At 35.6% G+C, this 24,463-nt stretch overlaps 1 protein-coding gene across 5 annotated transcripts in view; it reads left to right on the top strand.

Annotated features, from left to right (window-relative positions):
* Positions 1 to 24,463, top strand: part of PBX3 (PBX homeobox 3) — a 155,517-nt gene that overhangs the window by 61 nt on the left and 130,993 nt on the right. For 2 of the 5 annotated variants that reach the window (XM_054007421.1, XM_054007424.1), the window contains exons 1-2: positions 1 to 1,098; positions 2,190 to 2,263. In XM_054007421.1, the coding sequence (XP_053863396.1) occupies positions 902 to 1,098; positions 2,190 to 2,263 (271 nt within the window). In that variant the 5' untranslated portion in view covers positions 1 to 901. Of the gene's footprint in view, positions 1,099 to 2,010; positions 2,044 to 2,189; positions 2,264 to 24,463 lie in introns of those variants that run through there. The other 3 variants (XM_054007422.1, XM_054007423.1, XM_054007425.1) reach the window with 3 other exon arrangements.

Genomic DNA, 24,463 nt, shown 5'->3' with positions numbered 1-24,463 from the left:
GAGTGGCATTGGCAGACTGTCAATCCCTCACCAAAGCGGCCATCAAACAACATAAAACACACACAGTCACTGGGCTGCTGGGCTCATAAATTCCAGCTGGCTGATATTTTTGCACATTGCTTTGCAGAGAGTGTGTAATTAATTTTTTTACAGTTCTTTCCCCTTTATTTCCGCTCTTTTCTTTGCACAAGTTCAAACTTTTGATAGCTGCAATTTTGCCCCCATTGTACAGACTTGGGATCATTTGTTATTTTTTGGGGGGGGAGGGCAATTAATTTTTTTCATCTGTGTTTGTGTTTTCTTGGGCTTTTTTTAATGTTGCAATTTGGGGATGGGGGTGTTTGCTTGGTTTGTTGTGGTTTTTGCTGTTTGCCACCCTCCTAACTTTTTAAGGATTTGAAAGCAAGTTTTTTGTGTTTTTTTTTTTTTTTTTTAATTTGTCTTTTTTTTTGCGAAGAAGATTTTTTTTGGACAAGTGGAGGAAAGACATAAAAAGCAACAATAAAAATAAAAAAGAAGAAGAGAGAAAGAAAAAAGCTTTGGAGGAAGATTGTACGAGGGAGAGAAAACTGCAAAGAAACCTCATCAACTCATTTATTCAAGCCACAAATATCATAATTATGATGAAAGAAGATTGTAACTAAAGAAGGGAGTGATTTACTGCATTGGAAAGAAGAGAGTGGAATAAACAACTGAGATCCGGTGAAATACTAAATACTGATTTTTTTTTTTAATTTGCGATAGCAAAATAACAACAAACAGGAACTGAAATTGACTACAAGAGATTTATTTGCATTTTCTTTTCTAAGCACAAACCTCCTTCCTCTGATTGTGAGGCTGTTTTCGCCGGTTCTCCTGCTGCTATCTCTGAAAGTGCATTGATTGGGCTGCGGTAGGAGGTATGGATGATCAGTCCAGGATGTTGCAGACTCTGGCCGGTGTGAACCTGGCTGGCCACTCGGTGCAGGGGGGGATGGCTCTGCCTCCTCCCCATGGACATGAAGGGGCAGACGGCGACGGCAGAAAGCAGGACATCGGAGACATCCTCCATCAGATCATGACCATCACTGACCAAAGCCTGGATGAGGCACAAGCAAAGTTGGTTTCGTCTAATTAAACCTTGTCTTTTTGTGTGTGTGTGTGTGGTTTTTGTTTCTCTCCCTCCTGCTCCTCTGCAGAGACCGGGCGTCTCACAATTAGAGCAACTTAATACTGTAGGAGAAATTGCAAGCAGCAAAGGCAAAATCAAAGTTGCTATTAATTATTTGTAAAATATAAATATGTGATGCTTGTACCATTGTTTTCTGTTCCATTTTATTTACACCTATGCGTGGAAGGCTGTTGCTCAGATATTCCCATTTCCATTTCCATGTCTTTAGACACTATCTGGTTGACACTCATTTAAAAATCACCATCCCGCAATATTTGTTCTTCGGGAGACTTTGATTTCTTGTTAAGAAGTGTAACTTTTTTTCTTTCCTTCTCTCCTGCCCCTGAAGTGGTGGCAGATGTATTACAAATCTGACAAGATATTGCTTCAGGGAGAAAACCCTCAATGTTTGAAATCACAGTAAATACAAAACAAAGAATATGAACTCTGGAAGTTCTCCCCTGTAACAAATCAGTTCTAATGTAGAGGAATGGAAAGTACTCGAGACAGGCTTTGATTTATACACTTAGTATACCAGTGAATTTACATAAAGCTAATTTGACTTAAAAATAAACAGATGAAAAGAAACCTTTTAAACGTGGCTTTAAAACCAAACTTCTGTGAGTGTCACAAGTCTGCAAGTGGCAGGCAGGCTGGGGCTACCTGGATCTTTTACTTGTCACCAAGTCCCTGCTTTGGTGATAAATGAGAGAAGGCATTTGAAACTCCCTTTTATTTGCGCCTCTTGTCCCTGAATTTAAATATCCTCACATTTCTTCTTAATGTTTGCTACTTTGCACACAATATGATTATGTTGCCTGGTAGTCTACAGGGCAAATATGTACCTCCCCCACTCGCAGCCAAAAGCTGTAGCCAAAGATTCCTTGTCACTTGTAATTAACTTTGCTTCCTATTACTTTCCATGGAATATATTAACAGTAAAATGCAGAGACACAATTAAATCATTTTATTGTGGAAAGACGCCATATTATCAAATAGCTTTTGTTAATACACTTGTTTTTTCCTATCTGTTTTTCAGAAAGCATGCACTGAACTGCCACCGAATGAAGCCTGCTCTGTTCAGTGTCCTGTGTGAAATCAAAGAGAAAACAGGTAAGAGACCAGGAGTAACGTGGCTTTAAATCGAACTCCAAATCGGTAAACATTGCAATACTTCTCGAAGCTTAGATTCTGCGAGCTGCTTTAGGCAGCGCAGCCATCTTTGATCATTGCCTCCTTTCCTGCTTCAGATCTTGGGAGGGGAGGGGAGGGGGAGAATGTAATAAATCTGGAGCAAATTTTACAATTCATAATCCCGATGTAAAATGAAATGTAGATGAAAATGATCGTGTGTCACCGTCCACAGAGTAAATTCCCCCTCTGGCTGCAATCAGGGAAGTAACACCGAGCAACCAGGCTCTCTCCCCCTCTCTCTGTCTTGTTTGTATGTCAATTTCTTAAAGGAGCAATGTGAGACTGGAGAAGCCAATTGCAATGCAGAGTAGAGAGCAAGGGAAAAAACATAGCCGGCAACTTTCTGTTTGACTCGGGCCACCTTATTGTTTCTCTGTGCAATTAGCAGAATATATGTTATTGGACACATTCAGTTGACAGATTCAAACTAGTACATTATGTAGGAAATTAACTGTAGTCTTAAGAAATGCTAAAGGATGTGTGTGTATCTGTGTATAAATATGTCCACACATGTTCACATACATACGGATGTACGGTGTTGTATATAATACATTTATTTTTATATACATTTACATTGTGAGGGTTATATATGTACACGAGTATTTCTGTCTGTAGATATTGCAATTCATATCCATATATCTGTAGACAAAAAATTATACCAAAAAACACCCCTGAAGTTTTCTAGAAGATCTATTTCAATAATATGGACTAAAAAAGGGTAGAAGCAAGTTAGTAGCATATACTTTTATATATTTATAGTTAAGATTTTGAAAAGAGCATTTCAGGTGGTAACAAAATGTAATACCCATTTTAACAGTGTATTATTTAGAATTCTAGTTCTTGAGCTTGTTCTAAACATTCAGGTTAAAAGTGCATTAGGGGTTTAACCTAGATATATAATATTTTTCTTATAACAATAACACTTACCATTTATATAGCACTTTTCATCTTTCAAGTGCTGTACAAACATTAATCATATATATATATATATATATATATGTGTGCTATACAAAATATTTCTTCATATAATACAGAACATGTTAAAGGGATCAGTAAACTTTGTAAGCATTAACACATCTAAATATACCATTCTGTCTGGATGCATCACATTTTAAGAGAAAACAGAACAAAAATGCTGTTGATGCTGAGGATACAAGAGCATTAACAACTAGACTGTACAGAGTGAAGTTAAGAGTGTAAAAGTGGTAGAATGCTTTCTGCCAATATTTGTTTGTAGGGAGCACAGCAAAGTCTTAATTTTTTTTGATGCAATAATATTTTAAACACCAGAATTTTTCTTCACAAAAGTGTTGACAAACTAATTTTGTTAAGATATATTGTTAAGACACATTGAAACTTTATAACAGCTTGTGTGTATGTTCTTTGACCCCACTGACTTTAAGTGGAGAAAAATTAGTCACTTTTTAGAGGGGAGGATTTTGAAAAGTATTGTATGTAATATTATGAGAAGCGAGAGCATTATTAAGGTCTGACTAACTTTAAAAAAAAATCTGTATGCTACCTTTTTAGTTATTCTTGAAAATTATAGTTCTCAATTGCAGTCTGAAGACAAAAAAAATACATATGACTACAGAATAAGACATCAAACATTAAATCACAGTGAATCTTAACTAAGAAACCCAAAAGTGCATAGTTCTCAGTAAATTATGCTGCTTAATGTCCAAAGGTTTCCTTGCTATCAGGACTCCACTTCAGTTTCTGCTGACAGCTAAGCACTGGGGTATTGACTGTGTTGTGAATATTAAGATTGATTCTGCTTTATATTGCATTATATTGCTCTGGATAAGGGGAATGATTTCCCCCCCTCCCTTCGCCACACACATACACCCTTTGTGCCTTGATCACAGTTAACCCCCCCCCCCCCCCGCTTTGGTTTATATTTGTTTTCTTGTCTTTTTCTAAACTTTTTCCCCAGCCAGCTCCAGAGCTAACCAAGCAACCTGCCTTTGATGTTTAGACATTTTGCAGCAGGCAGATTTCAATTAAGAAGGCGTAGGTCCTGCGATCACTTATTTGCACAGGGCTTAGCCTCACTGCTTTGAAAGGAAAGTATAGTCAACCACATGTCAGAGGTGAGTTGAGAATTAAAAACAAGTCTTTTCAGAGACAGGGATTACTGGCAGTGGGTGCTTGGTAAGGCCATTGCTGTTTCAGAAGCGAGAAGGAAACTGACAAGGGAAGAGATTTTGTGATTTCAGATGTTTCTGGGGATTTCAGTGATAATTTGTAAATTGAGATCTTGCTTTTGTGTCTTGACTTGTGGAGCCAAGTTTGCAAGTTATCTCTTTTGTAAAATAGCTAAGAGCCAACAAAGAGTGAAGGCGTCCGTCTGGCCAAAGGCGAGATCCTGCCAGCCCCAGCAACTGGGAAGGGATAGGATTATGCACTGAGTGATTGATGGAGGTAAATTCACCCCCCTCCAAACTGTTCCCATAGGGGGATATTCACTCAGGATCTCCCAGTTGAGATTAAATGACTGTATAGACATTAGTAAGTGTTACCAAAGCAAAGCAAATGTGAAAGTAATTTCTAGCATATTTTCTCTGCTCTGTTTCAATGAGAAAAAAACTGCAAATACTCATCTATTGCCAAACAATTCTGAATTTGTAGGGTAAACAGTTTGGGATGCAATTTAAGTAGGGGTTCTCCCCCATTGGTCTTCACTGCCTTTTGCTCAAAATAATTTAATCAAGATGCAATTGGATTGTGCCTCAATACTTAATTATTTGTAATCTGAGGAAAAGTTTACCTTGGTGTTAGTAATGGAAATTACTGTCATGGTTTATCCCTACCTAGTTTAAGGAGACAGAAAGAATCTAGCCTCTGCATAAAGTGTAATTTCAGTCAAGTCTTTTCAGAAATAAGGAAGTAAGTAATGCAACTGTGCAGACATTTTTATATTTAATTGCATTCATTTTTAATACTTTGCCGGCGGATTATTATTGTTCAGCATAGCTAGTGAGGACTTTGCTAGATTGGTAGAAAGAGAATGTTTAGGGGAACCCCTGATTTCAGGTGAATTAACCATATCAGATGCTTGTGGATCTCAAAATACATTTCCTCAGGGGTTAGTAGATGCATTATGTTTATTAAAGATTTTTCACTCTGCCTTATTTAGAACTAGGTAGCTGAAGAGTTTTTCTGTGAGATATTTCATCACGTTCAAAGTAATTAATTACAGAATCTAATCTGACATTTATTTTTACATTTAAAAAAATACTGTGTTCTGTATAAATCAACTTTAAAACAAACAAACAAACATATATTGGTATGTGCATTCCTATAGGTAGCCACCGGGTAGCAGGTTTTCATAAAGATGACTAACTGCCACTTATTTATTTAATTAATACAAAGAAAATTGAGCCCCAAAGTTTTACTGAAGCCCCTCTAGTAAAATAGGAAGATAAGAAAAATGGGTCTGTCTAGTGGCCGCGTTATGTTACATTTTTATCTGTATCTGTTCTAATAGATGTCACTCCAGAATCTTAAGTTGTATGCTTAATGTGGAGTCACATCTGTTGCATACCTTTGTATCAATCTTTCTGTCCTATCGATATCATAGTCTGATGTATGTATGTCATTTTGTATGTACATTGTTTACTGTTAAGAAAAGCTTAGATTCAGAATCTGATTATCCTTACACTTTAGTAAATTTCTATATCTGAAGTACTACATTTACGTATGCAAATATAACTGAAAATATATTAATTCTGATGTTCTTAAAAAATGGTTAGGGAATTGCAGTTATTTCCCAGTGGAATTCCATATTATTGAGCTGTACTGATAGATGATCTGTACCATCATAGTTTCTTGCCTTTTTATGTTGTTTTTAAAAATTATGTTTAAAAAAATCCAAACAATGACAGCTGCCAACCAAACCCTAATTTACTGTCACCACAGACCCTAAATAGCATTAATTTACTAGTAATGCCTAATGGCATACATGATGGTTTGCCAGATTTGTGGCCTTTCTGAGGCTTATAAGCAGGACTGACTTGGGAAGATCATAAAACTTAATGAACTTCTCGACTGCAGGAGGTGTCCGCAGGGGAAGAGAAAGGCCTGCTTGGCTGGTTGGGCTGGTTGAACTATTTTTTATGTCTAAAGAGAGAGGGGGGAAAATGATGATTAAAAATGTTCTGCCTTCATGCAGAGTTTTGTTTTGAAGGATGAAAAGATTTTTAGATATGGTAAACAGATGAATAGTGAAGTTAACAATGAGATTAATTTCTTGCTATTCGCCATGTAAGCTGAAACCTTTATTTTTATTGCTACAACTGTAACTAGCCATCCATCGCCATTCTGATGATTAAAGGGCTATCTCATGCCCTGACTCCACAGCAAAACTCTTACATGGCCCAATTCTTTGGAGGTTTTCAGGAACACCTCTAAGGATTTCACAGTATATCAGCCAAAGTAGCCATTATATAACCAGAATTGGAAAGGCTTCATATTTTCCCCCTCTTGCAGTAAGAATTTGAAAATATCAATTTGGGTCTTTTTAACTGAACTGCAGGATTATTTTCTTACATGAAATTCATTTTAACTTTTCAGTATTTGAAAACTATCATATAATGCCAACAATTTGCAATAAAATAAAACAACCCCTAATTCAATGTTAAAAGATAAATGTGGAACAGTATAATAACATTGTTATAATTTATCTGTTAGCTATTTTTAAAATATGAAATTGCAATGTTATTCAATTGAGATATTTAAAAAGAATAGGAATATGCAGTCCTCATATGTCCTTATAAAGCCCTTTAGTATAATTTTTAATTTACTTTGAGTAGGTTAGAAAATGAACAATGTGGATTAAAAATCTACATCTTTATTTTCGTGTGGGATTTTTTTCTTTTAATATTCAGAATTTTAAGGAATAATCAACTAAAATATCACAAAATTCTTAAATGGTATATTTTAAAAAGTATTTATTATTAAACATATTCCAATTCATTACATCCAATAATATGTTACGCTACATACACCACCTTAATGGTAATGGTATCACTTTGCCTCATAAATGTTTTACTAGTAAAAATTAAATTGAATTAAATATCTGATTGCCATTTTGTCATCCGTTCCAAACCTACATAGAGACAAAATGCCATTTTCATGGTGGTTCTTTAGCCAGTGTGAGATTTATTTATTTATTTATGTATCTAATTTATTTAGGCCAAGAAAAAGAACGGCTTTTGTGATTTCCACCCCTCCCCCCCAACAAAACATCTGACATTTTGTCTTAGAGGACTTGTTACTGCATACTACCTTTACGCCAAGCCATGTAGGAGCTCCTTCATATATTTAAATAACACACAAGCTTTCACTTGATTACAAGGATCTGTTTCCATACCATCTCCCCTCCTCCCCCCCAAGATAAAATTAGACCTATTTTTCAATACTAACTCAGTATGAGCAAGTAATTCTTTTATTTTCTGCCTCATTTTTAGAAGGTTTCATTTTGTTCTTGAATATTAAACAAGCTTGCACATTTGTAAATATTTTAAAATGATTAAGAGCTACCACCAGGTTTATTTTATGATCACAGTAATTTAAATAATTTATTTTTTATTTGGATTAAATAAATATAATAGTAGATAGTGATCCGAGCCATCCAAGGCCATCCCGTATTTTACAAATTTAATAGATTTGTCAACCAGGTTTGTACAGATTTCAGTGAAAGATACACACTTCCATGATTTGGATATTACGCTAGCCTGATTCAATTTAAATATTAATTTGTGTGAAACGTTAATGTATATTGCAATTTACCTTAGACAAGTATATGCAGAATGAAAATATGAAATTGCTTCAAATGTAATAAAAGGTTTAAATATACAAGCAATTTATATTATTAATATATAATGCAATAAAGCAAGATTGTTTAGCTTATATTTATTCTGAAATTTTTAAACTGTTTTACAGTTCTGTGAGTGTCACATGTGATTATTTTTAAGTAAAATAAGAATGAATAATAAGTTTGTATACTAACTAGTCAAAATAAATAGGGACCTGAGTTTTTCTTTTCTTGTATAATTGATGGAATTAGATGTAGTTGTTTGTATTCTGTGAATTGACACCATGAGAAGAATGCTTTGTTTGTTTTCTCAGCAGTCATGTTTAATGCTATTCGCTTATCAAGGTGATCAGCATGGTTCAGATAACACATGCCTGACACAGCCTGCCTTTTTTCACCATCATGTTGACCTTTTGTCACATTTGCTTTTCTCTGGTAGGCAATTCATGTCTTTAAGTATGAATGGAGTAAATAATTCACATCAATATTTAATATAAATTATTAAAGTTTGTGTCAGCTCCTATAGTTCCTGCTTTTATAAAGTTAGAGTAGTACATCAACCAAACTGATGAATTACGCTTTTCAGCTGGACATTAGAGCTATTCCACTGTGTTATCTTTACAACCTAAGTAAACAAGGGACTTACATATGAAGGGAAATGAAGCTCCGTGCTTGAATACTATTTATATTTTTCAATAGGGGCTATGCATATTCTTTAGAAAGGGGGAAAATGCTAGCTAAATAGCTGTAGTATTTTCATTTGTGACTTCCAAAACTTTATTCTTATTGTTTATAAGCTGTAAATAGAAACATAGTAAACACCACTGAACTTGACATTTTCTTCCTCATCTTGTCATTAGCCTTACGTGAGCGCTTAAACTCTAGCCAAAGGTTTAGATTATGCTTACTTGTTTGTTTTGGAGTTGTTTTCTGTTTTTTCTTTGTAGCCTAATTTTTACAGAATCTTCTGGAGATGAGTGATAAATTAGTTCAGAGATTATGAAGTTTCTGATCTCTTCAGTCTTTGGTTATAAATGATAACACATATTTTACAAACTGAATAATCTGTTATTGAAAGTAGACTGATTTTTTTAAAGAAAAAATAATTATTTGCAGCAGCATATTGCAGTGCATATTTGTTGCTAAAAAGAGTTGAAACAACATTTTGCACAGAAGCATATAAACAAAATCATTCTGAATTGATTTTTCTTATTTCATCTTAGTGTTTATTTAAATGCTGTTGTTAAAGAGAAATCCTATTTCAAGTTACACAGTCATGTGAAATTGTTGTACCAATATCAGAATCACTGAATAACATGGGTCCTATAATACTACAAATCAATCATTTTGGGAGTTTCTCTATCATTTGTTTACAGGTCAAAACTTCTTGTTATATTTATGTTATGCATCAATTTTAAAGCTAATCTCTTAGTCTGAATTGTCCAGCAGGTGGCTTTTCAAGTATGATTTGATTTTTATTTATTTATTGTAGGTACAAAAATGGATTAAATAATATTACTCTGAATTTAAAAAAACTGAAAAGAGTAACAATTTTGCTGTATACTTTTACATATATGACAGAGCAAATGAAAGTATCTGGAGATCTTCCACTACACAATCTAAATTAAGATTCTAAACAGGCATTACAGATGCTGGTAACTTTGGCAATTATCATTTTGTTTGGTGAACAGTAGTAAAACAGTGTGCGGTAAAAGTGTTTAGAGAGAGAGGATAAATAAATTGAACAGTTTTGCAATGCAAAGTGGTTTGTGGTGTTTTTGAGGATTTCTTGGCTCTTGCTTAACTGCTATTGTGAAGCCTGGAGCAGATTTTCCCATTGCTAATGCCCTAGAAGTATTAATTCACTTTGATATGCTAATTAGAGGGCATTATGCAAGAAATGAGATTAAGTGGCAGCATGAAGCCATTTGCCTGTCAGTAAATTGAGAGCTTTAGCATCAGGAGGAGCTTTGTTTTTTCTGAGTTTCTCTTGGTTTTGCATATAAATAAAATTGATTGAAAGGTCTAGAGAAGCTTCTAGAACATTGGTGATTCTTTTTCTCTTTCTATGATTATTTAAACTTCATGTTAAAGGCTTTCTTTGAATATTAATTGATCTAATGGGAGATACTGAACATGAAGAATTTCATTGTATTCTCAGTTACTGTACCTTAACAAAAGAAAAGTATTAGAATTCTTTGTGTCATCTGATTTTTGTGGCATTATTTCAGAGATACCTTACAACTTTGTATTGTATTGTAAACTCTGATCAGTGCTAACTATTACTGGGCTGATGTTCTTGCCAGTTTTAGCACAACAAAGGCCTGATTTCAGAGGTGCTGAACAGCAGAAGTCAGTGGTAAATGTGGATACCTGGGGAATCAGGCCTTGAGCTTTTATCATCCCAACTCAGTTGTAGGGTTGTTCCATAAGTTCCATTATGGCTTATGTAAATTGCAGATCTATTTGGGGGAGGAAGAAGTTGTAACACTGGCCATAGATTTTATTCAATTGCCAGAAAACTATATTTGAAGTAACATTAAGGGGTTGACTTAAATCCATAAAAGCAAGGAAAATTCTGAGTTACTGCTTAAACTCTGCCCTTAACTCAACTCATTGAACCTATTTATTAGAGTATATATGAGTTGTAAGATAACTGTGCTGAGACCCCTGCAGTATTATGGCATTGTGGGATGAGTCAAAGATAGTCTCTGATTTAGCTCAAAATTTCCTGGCTCTTGTAGCTTTAATTCAGACTCTGGTGTCTCTTAGATACAGTTGTGTTGTTCAGTTTCTCCTTTCTTATGGAAATACACAAAAATATCACAGAAGTAATGCAGGACAATGAAAATTTTTTAGTATCTCTGGCCCTCTCCCTGATTGCTCGTAGGGTATGAGGGTTTGTATGTCTCCACTGTACGCATCTCCTTCATAGATCATTATCTTAAAGCCAATCAGGGGGTAGTTTTAGAATGATCATGCGTGTGATGAGCCCCAATAATTAAAAAAGAAGCCCCAGTGCCTCTCAATGTGGGGCTCCATAGTTCTGGCAGCTGATTTCTAACACTGTTGGGGAATTTTTAACATCATAATGTAAGACACAATAAACTGTAGTGACTTCTTCAGAGCCATATAGATTATCAAGTCATTACAACTGGCATGCAAACCATGGTGTCTGTGCTCATGTGTAACTTCCAGTAATATAAATAGTAGCTACAAGCATACCCATAGAGGGAAGAATAAAGACCTCTCTCTATTGATTAAGAATCCTTATTACATTTTTTGTGAAATGTGGTTACCATATTGGCCCATTAACTGCATTTGTAAATGAAATAATTGGTTATTTTTAATCTCCACCACCATCTGAACTAGTTGAACAAATAAATCTTCATTAGGAATTCACAACCTGAAAACTTTCATTAACAAAATGAAACCATTTTGGAGTTAGATGGGAAACAGAATAGCTTCTGAAACCACAAAACCAAATTTTCTCATAAGAAGTAACCTAATGTGCCAAGAATGAGCAAATGTTCACTTTCACGTTACAACCTCTTGAATAAAAATGCTAAATAATGAACACATTAACAGGCCTATCTTAACTATATCCTTAATAACGTAGACTATGGGGCACTGAAAGGCAGTGTAATCTAGTATATAGAGTATACAGGACTGGGAACTTAAAAGTTTTGGATTTTAATCATTTGAAGCCCAGTCTTGTTCCCATTGAAGTTAGAGGCAAAACTGAAGTTAATGGAAGTTTTGCCACTGACTTCAGTGGGGCCAGGGTTTCACCATTTGTGTCTCAACTGACCTCTCTATAAAATGGGCATATTATTTTCCTACTGCGGATCGTTGTAAGGATTAATCAACAAATGTTTGTACTATCTGTTGAAGTTGTAAAATGTTATGGAGGTCCTAAGTATCATTAAAATTGCTATGATATGTTATATATGAAGAAATATAGGAAATAGCAATCTATCAAATCAATTTCTAGTGGCTATTATTACTTAAATTATAGTATTCCTAAATGATGTCCCACCTATTGAAGGATAACTAGATTAAGCTTTACTTAGAGGATTTGCTTTTCTGTATATTAATTGGGGATGATAATATTTTGAATCAGTCCTGTAGCAGAATGAAAACAGGGTCCTGATTTATATTTATTTTTATTTAATGATTTAAAAAAAATAAAACATTGTCCACAATAGACAATGATTGGTGTTTTACTTTGCTGGTGATTGTTCACAGATACCATTACACAATTGGTAGAATATTTAAAGGACTGATTACAAATGTTTGTTGATTAAAGAAGCTTTTCATGCTTTTAGTGAATATTTGTAATTGTACTAAATAACACTGAGATGTTTGCTTCTTTTCTTATAAGTTAGATGCTGGTTGCAGGAATGACTGTCACTAGTAATAATAAGTTACACTAGATTGTGCAATGATTCTTATTTGACTTCAAGGATATTTATTACCATTTTTGAACAAATTATACTAACATGAAAAGTTGTGGAAATGATTGTGCACTAGATAAGGTGATACATTACAGGAGTGGTTCGGTTTATGGAGCTTTATGCTGAGGTTTTCTCAAAAATTATAGCACAGTCCTGTCACTATAAAACCCAGTGATACAGTTGGTAATAACATACAGTGGAAGTATTTTTAGTTTTCACTTGTTATTCAAATAGAGTAGGAACTATCAGATTTTCTACCTCCTATTTTTTCCCTTTGTTGCAATCTCTCTCTCTCCCCCTTTGTAAGCAGAATGTCTCAGGTTTTGGTAGTGACTGCAGGTAGGTAGGTAGATTTCGGTAGTGACTGCAGGTAGGGCCCTAAGGGTGAAATCCTTACCCCTCAGAAGTCAATGTGAGTTTTGTCAGGAGTTCAGGGTGAGAAGGATTTGGCTGGTAAGTGAAATTTGCCCCAGTGCAGTGAACCCATACAAGTCCTTTGGCACCATTAAGTCCAGCGTTAAAGGTTCAACTAGTGCATAGGCCTTGTGTGAGTGAGCCTGTTGCACTGGGGTAAATTTCACCCTCAGTGAGTTGCTGAGAATTATTTCTTTCTTCCTCTCCATTTGTTGGGGCAGTGACGTGATATCAATATGAGCCTTGGGAACTTATTGACTTATTGGTTCTTGACCTTTTGACTGTGACCAAGTATAGAAATTGAATGTCTGAAAATTAAATGATAGGCTCTATATACATAAATACTTGGATGTCAGTGTATTACATGAACTAATTTTGGTTTACTTAAATTTATGGCATTTTGTGTTCAATAAAGGAAATATTTCTTCCTTTCAATATACTGAGAGTCTAATAATATTGTAGTTGCTAGCACTAAACAAATCAATTTCCTGTTACTGACTGATTATCATAACAGCTGCTGTTTAATCACCATGATTGTTATGTAACTTTGAAATCTCTAATATTTTGGAAAGGAGTAGGCAGCATTGTGGTGCGTGTGTAATGATGTGATGTCATTGCACTGGGTTGGAGATAAAAGTCTACACCGCCTGTATTTAGCGTATTTCTGTTTAATGGGTTCTGGAAACTTGGAAAATATAAACAAGTTCCCTACTTAAAAACAGGGGCTTTTTTTGTGAAGAGGAGGGAGGGTGAGAATTGTGGTGGTATTTTTTTTAAGTGTGCTGAATGTTAACGTATTAGATAATTGCAAATTAGAATGGCCTTTGGAAGGGTATTTCTTTTTCAGTTCCAAATAATGTAGCATGAGAGGGTTAAATGACAGTAATATACTTTTAGTCACTAATTTATATAAATAATACACTGGTTATGTATATAAAAACAATACTGAATTTTTTTCTCATGAGAACTAAAAAATGGGGGCCTTTGAAACAAGTCTGATAGGGTTGGGAATATCGTTCTCTCCAAGTGCAGCAATAAGGCAGTGGTCAGCACTAATGTAAATATTTGTACAACAACCATGTTCTACAGACTTCAATTTAGTGGTAAAAATCTGCCTAAATGCCTCAGTAAATATAGGCTGAAGAACAGAAGCCTATTCACTGAAGAAACAATTGACTTTAGCTTCTTTGTTGTGCAAGTGGCCCCCAGTGATGCTACTGCAAGGACTAGATAGAGCCGAGGAGAATGGCTGCCTCCTGGCTGGTGGGCTGGCAGTCTCACTGGCACTGCCAAATGTACTTCCTATTTGTGGTGCAAGGGAATTGGAACAGTGAAGCATTTATCATCCCCTTCCCTGCTCTTCGTGCACGGGAAAGGGGAAGTTGTCAATGAAAGAAAAAGAACTGTAATCGCACATTTACATATGCTTCTAATTGTTGATTTGGGGATTTTCTATGAATATAGCTTCACAAAACAGATGCTGTTTAAGAAAAGGGGGAACATAATTTTGTGGGCAATGAATTAAGTGTTTTTGTGGCCCTCTCATCCGTAGCTAGGAGCAGTTTGTGGACCGCGTCTGTGAACGCCGCTCATAATTGTTTTTCACACATAAGTTATGCAAATGAGCTTTTATGGCAACTGGCATAACAATTAGCATCCTCCAGCAATATTTTAGCAGGTTAATTGCAAAATTTCTAAATTGTACATCTGACTTGTTAATTAGGCATGACAGAGGTGGTAAAATAGTTATCTTCAGGCAGTGGCAGCCAGGAGCTGCTTGAAATGCAAAGAGCAACGATTGATTGGATTTGAGGGTTACAATTGTGGGAGCACTGCTGTTGTCAAGTGCCGCTGAGCAGCTCTGCTCGATCGGTTGCCTCAGAGCAAGAACCACGTCGTTGCTGAGAGTATCCTGCCATTTACAAATCTGCTTTATTTAACTCTCCAACTCTCTAAATCCCATGTATGCTTTTGCCTGCCTCGCATATTTTGCTCCATCTCACTGTCATGTGAAGGTGCAATCTGTACCGCTGAAGAAATAATTGCAGTTTTATTTACAAATGCAACCAAAAGTTTAGCTACCACCGGATTTTGGATTAACAAATACTTTTTTAGCCCAAGTGTAAACACCACTGCCTACCCTCACATCTTCATGTTTACCAAAAGTTAAACCCTATTTTTGCTAAATTGCAGCCTTTGCTTCCTGATATTTAAATGCAATGTTGATTATATTTTACAAGCTTTACTGACCGCCTATTTCTCTTAAATCCTTGCCTTCAAATATTATGTTTTATATTAATCCCATTAAAACACACAATACCCCCTTAATATCTGCAATAACCCTTTTTTAGGCTCTGAGGTATCTCTGAATGATTAGAAAAGATTGTAATGGGAGTCCCTTATCCAGAGAATAAATTCAAAACATATTTTCTTTTCGGCAGTAGTGCCTGTAAAAAACAAAATGCTAATACAGTCCAGCAGAACAAGTACAGTATCTTTTACATATATGAATACAGTTTTCAATACGTTCTACATACTTTGACAGTTGATTTTGGCATAAAATACTTAGCTCCATACTGTTTTGATATTTAATAATTTAAATGGTGAGATACCTTTTCTAGCATTTTTCTTTTCTATGTGTTATCTTTGGGTATATATAGAAGTCAGATTGCACAGCAAAAAGCTTTGTTTGGTTGCACCATTTGTCATTAGCCTGCTGGCGGATTGGATGTTTTGTAGTTTAAATAAAGTGAATCAAATTTTACTATATATATCATACCTGCAAGCAAAGAGAATATCAAATTAAGCATGTGTGAAATTTGATGTCCTCTTTGGCTCCGGATACATTTTCTTGATTCAGCCACGTGGTGTTTAATATTGGAATTTTATATTTTCATTTAAAAAGTAAATGTTCCTACATGCATAACTGTTCTAATATTTTACATTTTCTTGTGACATGTGTATATGGAGTAAGTGCCATTTATGATATGTTGTCATCAATAATTTTGTCACAGAGAATAAAAGCCTTTAAACTCATCCACCCACTGGAACGTTTTATCATATTTATTTTAAGAGATATGAAATTAGCAGAACAATTGAGCTCTTTGTATATGGGAGATGCAAATGTAACTGAATATTTACCTTTAATGAAGGGCAACATAAATATCTCAGTATCAATAAATTATACACAGTGGTAGAGTATTCCATAGACACCTAATAAATAGTTCCTGTTTTTTCTAGATCCTTGAACTGCATTATCTTTTAGCATGGTTTAATTTACAACCAACAGTGAAATAAAATATTGGTTAACTTTTTGAAATATGATCTATTGCAATTGAAAATATTGTATTTTGAATAGGAGTAAAACATGTTTCCAAATCATTACATTTACTGATTAAATGCTCACTTACTGTATTCAACAGTTTAAGGAAGAGTTTACTACAGTAATACTTCAGTGGATAATATTTGGCATGGAGTAACTATTTTAATGAGGGTCATTGGGAGAGATTTCAATAAGGGAAATTTCAGGTGTATTATGGCTTTTGTCTTGGCACAATGCATGTCTCTATAACATGAGAGAGAAGTTATAGAGCAGCACTCATCTCACTTAAGACCATAAGAAACTCCCTAATAAGTGTGAGAAGAGAGAGACAATAGAAGGTAGCATTGTATGTTCTTATGTTTTAGCAAGCTTGGTAAGTAAATATATTCTGTAGTTTAAATGTACATCACATTTTAACTGTCCTAATATTGATCATCCTATGGAGGAATTATATTGAAGTCTAGTAGTTATTAGTGTAAAGAGGGTCAGATGCAGAGACTGGTACAAAGCAAGAGCTCTCATGGTAATGATGCTGCTATTTATAGATCCCCATTTCATTAGTTGCAGAGTTTCAGAGAAGAGATTTTCTCTAGGGGAAATGGATACTTGAAGTTCATTTTCTTCCTGATGCACATTAAGGCAGAAACATGAACAACCTTCAGGATAGGGCACATGATTACAGGATTTTGGACTGTTTCCCTTAAATATATTTGCAGTAATACACAGTACAGATTTAAAAAGTGCTAGCAGGTTTTCCAGCTGAGCTTCATTTTCCACATACCCTTTAGATTTTTTTCTTCTTCTTTTTTTTAGAAGAATTTATGAAAAATTGGTACCATGCCAATAAGCCCAGCAGTGTTGTTAATATTTTTCTTTTTAAAAGAAAATATACAGATCTGCTAAGCAGCTTGACTGATCATAAAAGCTGTAGTTTACTACAGAATATCTACCTCCAGAACATACACGGTACACTCCCAATTATCAAACTGTATTATGTTCCCTGATATTTATTAATTATCATGGAAATGTCTTTGAATACCTAAAACCTTGATTATCCAAACGTATTCAGTGCCCCCATGACATTCAGATAATCGAAGCTGCACTATAATTTTTGTGTGCATGAGTTTCTAGTGCTTGTCTTCTTGGAATTCTTGACATCTTGAATTATTTTTTTTCCTTTAAGAGAATATTTACTTAGTTAGTATTCACTTAATTAGAACTGACTGTTTAATGTTTTCTGGGAGGGTATTTATGGTATTTTCTTTGCCATATTTGCATTCCAGAAATTAAGTCCCCATGCCATTATTCGGCAAGCCTTTCATACATTAGAATGATGAATTGAAAGCAGAAATGGGAAAAAGACTGCAATGCAATGAAAATTTAATCAGCGTCTTCTGCTGCTTTAATAAGGCAAATAATTCTTATTGGCCGCTGCGTTAAGGTTTCTAATATTTAATTCATAACAAACCTTGCATTATTCTGCAGCAGCATCGACAGCTCCACTTTGCTGCCTGCCAACAGGCAACCATAAAAACTTAAAAGCAGATGTAAATGTCTAAAACAAGGAGAATGATTAGATCTAAAGCGGTCAGAAAAAATCAACAATATTGCCAACAAGTTTGATAAATCTTTACATGCTGTTTAGTAATACACCAAATGATATTAATTAAACTCATTAAATGTGTTGATTTTTAGGGATCGAGGTAACTTTTATGAAATGTGAAATTTTATAGTTCCCACAACCCCCCAAAGGAAGCAGATGCAACAGTGTAAGGATACTTATTACTAACCAAACTTGAACTGTGTTATTGATGTTGGAGTACCCAGTTAATTTTCATATATAGGAAATCTATTGCAATGTAAAACTGTAGTCAGATGTCCCATATATGTCCTATGAATAGTATTATCAGAATGCTAGTATTAAGCAAAGGAACACAAGCTCATTCTGATAGTACTATTAATTTCTCTCTCTCTCTCTAATACTAATTTTAATTGATTTTTTTTTTTTAAATTCCAATAGGGAAAATATCCTTTTAGTTTATAAACCTTTTCCTAAGGCCTTTTTTTGAGATCCGGGAATATTATTCTGAATTGCCTTTAAATGTAATTGCAAAATTTGCCACATTGAGTTTTTCACTTCAGATCTAAAAAAATTAGCTAAGATACTGCTAAGATTTAATGTAAACATGCTGTATAATTCCAAAGGATGTGGCAGAGTATTTTGTAGTGTGAGGCAACAGAAAATGGCAACCTGCCAATGCTAGGTGCAAGCTCTTGTTACATAGAAGGGTTGCGCCTGTTCTCATTTCTTCCTGAAATGGCTTAATTGGTGTCAGCACCCCAGGGATAAAGGCCTCTAACACTGAAATCCACACGATTCACCCTGTCTCTGCTCGGTGTAGGGAAACTGGTAACAACTGGTGGTGAATGAGGAGTGAACGGTGCTGTAACAATACTCGATGATGTTTGGGATGACAGAAATTAATACGCACTTGCTTGAAGAAAGCAATGATTAATGGCAGTGAGCAAGGGAATGCTGTCCCTCCTTTAACTCCACTTTGATGGGGATTGAAAAGCAAAAGCCTGTTTTCATTCTTTCTCGAAGGCAGAGGTCACCCAGAGTACATTACAGCAATTTTTCCTCTCTGTTTTTTATTTCATAAATATTATGATAAGCACAGATTAGATAGATTTTCCCCCCAAAGGCTTAAGGATATTTTATATCTGTTTGCTATTTGTGCTTAACAAAGATATCCTACATGGTTCATTTTCCTTTGCATCAGAATAATTAGTATAATTAATATTTTTTTTAAAAAATCATAACATTAGTGCTTCTCTGTTTTTTACATGTGGAATTTCAAGGTCTTCATTTTCAATATGCTGATGGGTCAGAATGCATAAAGGAATATTGCCGAGGAGGGGGAAAAAGGTTAAAAACCTAAGTTTCCTCATTGAATTTTTGATGTAAATATATTTTGCAAGATCCTCGCACTTGTCAGCAGCTTTCTCAGCTATTTGATAAAGAATCTTTATTCTACAAGAAGACTGAAATAACACAACTGTGCTTTGGATAATGAATTCTTCATCTAAGAACTTTAAAACAAAGTACAATGTTGGCATTTTTTTCTTTGAGTGAGAAGGCTGATACATCTTTGGGATCCGACAGGAAGACATAAATTAATAGAGTTCTGGAGATCAGTTTCTCATTAATAATCCATTTTGTCATGGTTCTTGGCATTGTCAGCCTAGTAACTGGTTCATATTTTGCTAAGGGATAAAAGCATATGATGTCTTAAGGCACAACACAAGGAAAACGAGTTCATGATATTTTGGAAAAACTAGCTATGAAAAAATGATTTTGTTTTGCAGAAAAACAACATATCTATTTGCAGTTTTTAGGCATTTTTTAATTCCCAACCTAACCATTTATTTTTATAACATTAGCAGAAATAGAGCTCTGAATCTTGGTATTTTGTAGTCAGTGCTTTGTTTTACTGCTGCCCTTCCCAGTTGTTTGTGGTTTGTTTTGTTGAAAAATTACAGTAGATCTCAGCCCTTTTCATATTGCATTTTTAGACTACATGGCAGACTGTGTCCAATTTAGAACAGAGGGTTGAACAATGCTGGCTTTTCCTTTGTGAAGGTAACCATGTAACTCTTGCCAATTTTGCCCCAGTCCAGACACTCGGAACATACTTGACAGACCCAGATATATTTTTTTCTGCAGTCTTCAAAATGAAAGAGATTGTGTTATCATCAGCATGATGACACAAACTGGAATCTTTCACCTTTTAAAGTTTTAAATCTAGCATCCTGTATATGTTAAAACTATGGCAGCACAGACAAACAATGCAGCCACTTAAAAGGTGTTAAACTTGCAATGTCAACCCAACTAGAGAAGGATTTTGATCTGATTTAGCTGCATGTCCTCTTTTTTTTTTTATTGTAATTTACATTGAAAAGTGACATAATGCAGCTCTCAGTGAAATCATGCGATATCTGTCTTTGGAGCATACTGTATCTTAGGAGACTTGTCAGGCACTCAAAGGGGAAAAAGAAAGGGAGGAAACCAGCCCAAACAACTTAGCTATGAGATGTAGCCTTTCCCGAATGTTTATCATTTAGCCGAAGGCCAGGGGCCTTCTAGGGAAAGATCTGAGGGAGTCATGGGGTCAGAGGGGAAGAAGGGGGCAGCAACCCTACTGGAGAAAAGGATGTGCCATGTGTTGGGAGTACAGCAGTGGCCAGCCAGGAACAACATGGCACGATGTGGACTCTCTCCTAGCAGAACATGATGCAGCCAACACATCTGCCAGCCTTTTATACAGCAAGAGGATTCATGGTGGGGAGAGAGGGAAGAGTCACATACATAACTTTAAAAAAGTCACAACAGGGCACATGGAATGCAGGAGGCATAAATACATCTCTTCTGATCCTTGTTCCATAGACCTGTGGGTCACAGCTCAGATAATCCTCAATGCAGTGCAAGGAGCTTGTGCTGTTACTTGCCAGAATGCTAAGTGATCTACCCATAAACATATACTTTCATTTTGATGTCCCCTTAACCTTCATGAGCATTAATATTCACTCATAAGAGGAACAAAAGGGATAAACCTTTTGACATGTCTTTCATGGACTTACTTGGGTAGGTAATTCAAAGATGCAATTTGTCCTCTTTGAGTGTTGGATGAAGGAGATGGTGGCATTTACCACTTGGTGTGGTTAGAAGCACTGTGTTTATTTCATCAACAGGAATATATAACCATTTACAGCTTTCTTCTTTGTCTGAAAACAGAGGAGGTTTGAATTATGAAGATTTAGAACACGTCTCTCTATACAGAGTTGCAAAGGACATTTGTCTCAGCACATTGTAGTGAAATTTTAAAGAGCAGGTTTTGACAGGAGACATTTTGCTGACAGAGAATATTTTGTTCACTTCTGACTCTCAAATAAGTGCTACTTCTGTCATAATGATTGATTTATATTCGTTTTAGACCATACATTTCACATCTTTTTTTTTTTTTTTTTTTAGAGCTTATGGCTACATTGTTGTAGAATATTACAGTTTTAAAATTGTTATGAGCATGGTATCAAGTTTCATATTTGACTAATAAAATAAAAATTGTGTATAACCTGCCATGCATATTTTGCAGTACAGTCTGTATGTAATAAAATCCCTACTGTGATTATCTTATAGAAGGACAAAATAAAGATGTTTTAAAATCAAAATGCCTGTTAAAATAAAGATGAGCAAATACTGAATTTAAGTTTAGCATAAAATGATTATTGATAAGAGCTCCTTCAGAAGCCTCACTCCTGTGTCATTGTAGGTCCTCTGCTGAGGTGCTGGGCCCCTTTAGCTCCTATTAAATTTTTTAGGAGTTGTGGGTAGACAGCACCTCCTAAAGGTTGGATCCTGTTGTGGGTTTGAGTCCTTTGGAGGTTTAAAACTGATGGTGCAATTTCAGTGGATTTGCGAAGTTCACATTTGCCCACTTTCTCCCCCCCCTTAAACTTTACATCAAGAGTCTTAGTTTTTATGTATTAAAAAAAGTGCACTAAGCAACCCCCCTTTTATTTTTATTACTACTGCTAATTGAAACACATCCCTCCATGTAGCTGAATAATCCTTATTGAAGTAGGACCCTCTTTTGAAAGTTATGAGTTAGTAAACACAAGAGAGGCTGTGATTTCCTTAGGTAACTGGCATTTTGGGCTGAGCTGAAGCACCTGTAAGGAGTATGCTTTTATTCTTTGTTCTCTTGATTAACTTCCCAAGTGCCTTGATTTCTGTGACAATCCATAGGAAATGGCATCTCTTAGTTTATATGTTTTTGACCTTTGAGACAGACTACCGTACACCATTGCATGCACTTCTTTTTGATACATGAGTGACGTTGGTAGCTGAAAAATGTCCTACTCCCAGTGTGACCATATAAATAATTGAAATTACTATATTAATTGGGCCTGGGGCTATTTCAAGGGGAGGCTCACAGCAGTGTTGGAATTATGCCAGGGATGATTCCCTATATCCAAGGAGAAGCCCTGGTGATGTCTCAGATGATAGCAAGTTCGACTACATGAAAATATCCCCACTTAGCCGAATTCCAGAGAGGTGGGGAGGAAGGAAGGGTGCAAACTTTCTATTTACGAAGCATCACCCAGTGACGTTGCCATTCTTGGAAGTGACTGTCAGCTTTATCTGCTTCAAGGTTATTGCTATAATGCACCTTATGCTGATGAGCAGGAAGAGGATGATATTATCCCCTTCCCACCCCCACCCCCCCCAAAAAAACGACCCCAACACCAGGTCACTAAGATTAAAGGAATGAGCATGGACCTGAAGTGAGATGACTCCACTTCGATCAATCCAATCTCCTGAGTCCCTCCCTGTATGTGAAAGGGAGGAGACTTTGTCATCTGCACTAGTTGGGGTCAGGTCACTGTGGGAAAGGTCACATTTGGATGTTTTTGGCCTCTGCTACCAAAAGAAAAACATACCAAGTTGGATAAATAACTCCTGGAGAAAGGAGAAGCTAATATTCAAGCAAGAGTTCAGAAAAAATGCTTCCAAGATCTTACAGATTTTGGAAATATTTGACAACATTGGGAACATCAACTACTGATGAAAAAACCCCAACCCTCTCCAGAAAATCTTTCACAGTTGTGCCAAGAAAAGCAGCTTCAATGGAACATTTTCATAAACTATCATCAGTTATGCAGCAGCAGCTTCACAAATCAGAAATGATATCTTCAGGCACTGCTGTCAAGTGTTATTCAAATAATACCAGCCTCACATTTGAATAACAGCAGACATTTTGAATTAATTAATCAGATGAGATAGTCTAGGCCTTTTCTCATTAGTCTCTGGGTCAGGCATGGGAAGATATATGCGCTGGTGATGATATACTTGTCTTTAATCGTGATTTATGAAGATTTAGGATTGTGTGTGATTTGTCAAAGGTTCTGGGAAAAGGCTGGTGCATATTTCATTACCTAATCTGAGATTGATTTCATGATGCTGAGAGATATAACCCTATTGTTAGGATATGTGGGAAGCACAGGTAGGCACGGCATCCCAGGATTTTTAATGGCTTATCTTTGCAACTGTCAAACAATGCTGTAAACTTTTACTGCCAGCAGTTAACAATTCCTGCTTTAATTATAGGCAAATTCTTCATTCTGTCCAAAGGGGAAGCTTCAGTAGTTATTTAGTTAAAAAAGCAAAACAGACCTTGTATCTATGATCAAGTGTAAGTCATGGATAAAGTTGGCAAATTTCATGGCTTGGTCATGGTGAAAATATAAAATTTCATGGTTTGTAACAGATTAATAGAAAAATCGTATTAAAACTGTGCAAATAATAGAACAACAAGTAAGGTGAAGCTCCTTACGTGACACCTTCCCCCTCATAGGATTTATTTTTAGCTGAAATCGATATTAATAACACAAAGCTTTTACATAAGGATTCAGAAAATCTGTAGCACATGTTCTCTGGGATGCACTAGTTTCTCTTTGGCTTTACTAGTATTTGTTGATTAGTTTGGATCAAATAACTGTCAACTCAGTTGCAGTATAGCATTTGTTAGATACATGAAATACAGTGTATTTTGTATTTTAAATATCTCAAAACAAAATGTATTTTTTTAAAACATCATATACATTACTTATATAATGAAAAACGGTGATCAAAGATTCGTGTATTGGGAATAAGAGCTGACAACTCTGAACATTGGTGTGTTCTTACTACTCTAGGTCAGGAAAATGCACTTTCTGCTAAGTGCTAGATCCCCACAGGTTGTTGGCGATGAACTCCCAGTATGTACAGGCTCTGAAGGAAGCTTTATGATGATAGAAGCATGTCCCATGCCTTAGACTTGTACTGCCATAGTGTCATCTTAGAACCATTAATGCACAGTATTTTTCCTATGCAGAATCCCATCCAGAGGAAATGGGACATTTGCACCAGTCTTTTTAAAGGTTTTAGAGTGGTAGCCGTGTTAGTCTGTATCAGCAAAAAGAACGAGGAGTACTTGTGGCACCTTAGAGACTAACAAATTTATTTGGGCATAAGCTTTCGTGGGCTAAAACCCACTTCATCAGATGAA

Source organism: Malaclemys terrapin, chromosome 17, assembly GCF_027887155.1.
Source record: "Malaclemys terrapin pileata isolate rMalTer1 chromosome 17, rMalTer1.hap1, whole genome shotgun sequence".
In the NCBI taxonomy this organism is placed as follows: domain Eukaryota; kingdom Metazoa; phylum Chordata; order Testudines; family Emydidae; genus Malaclemys; species Malaclemys terrapin.
This window is presented reverse-complemented; position numbering and strand designations above follow the sequence as displayed.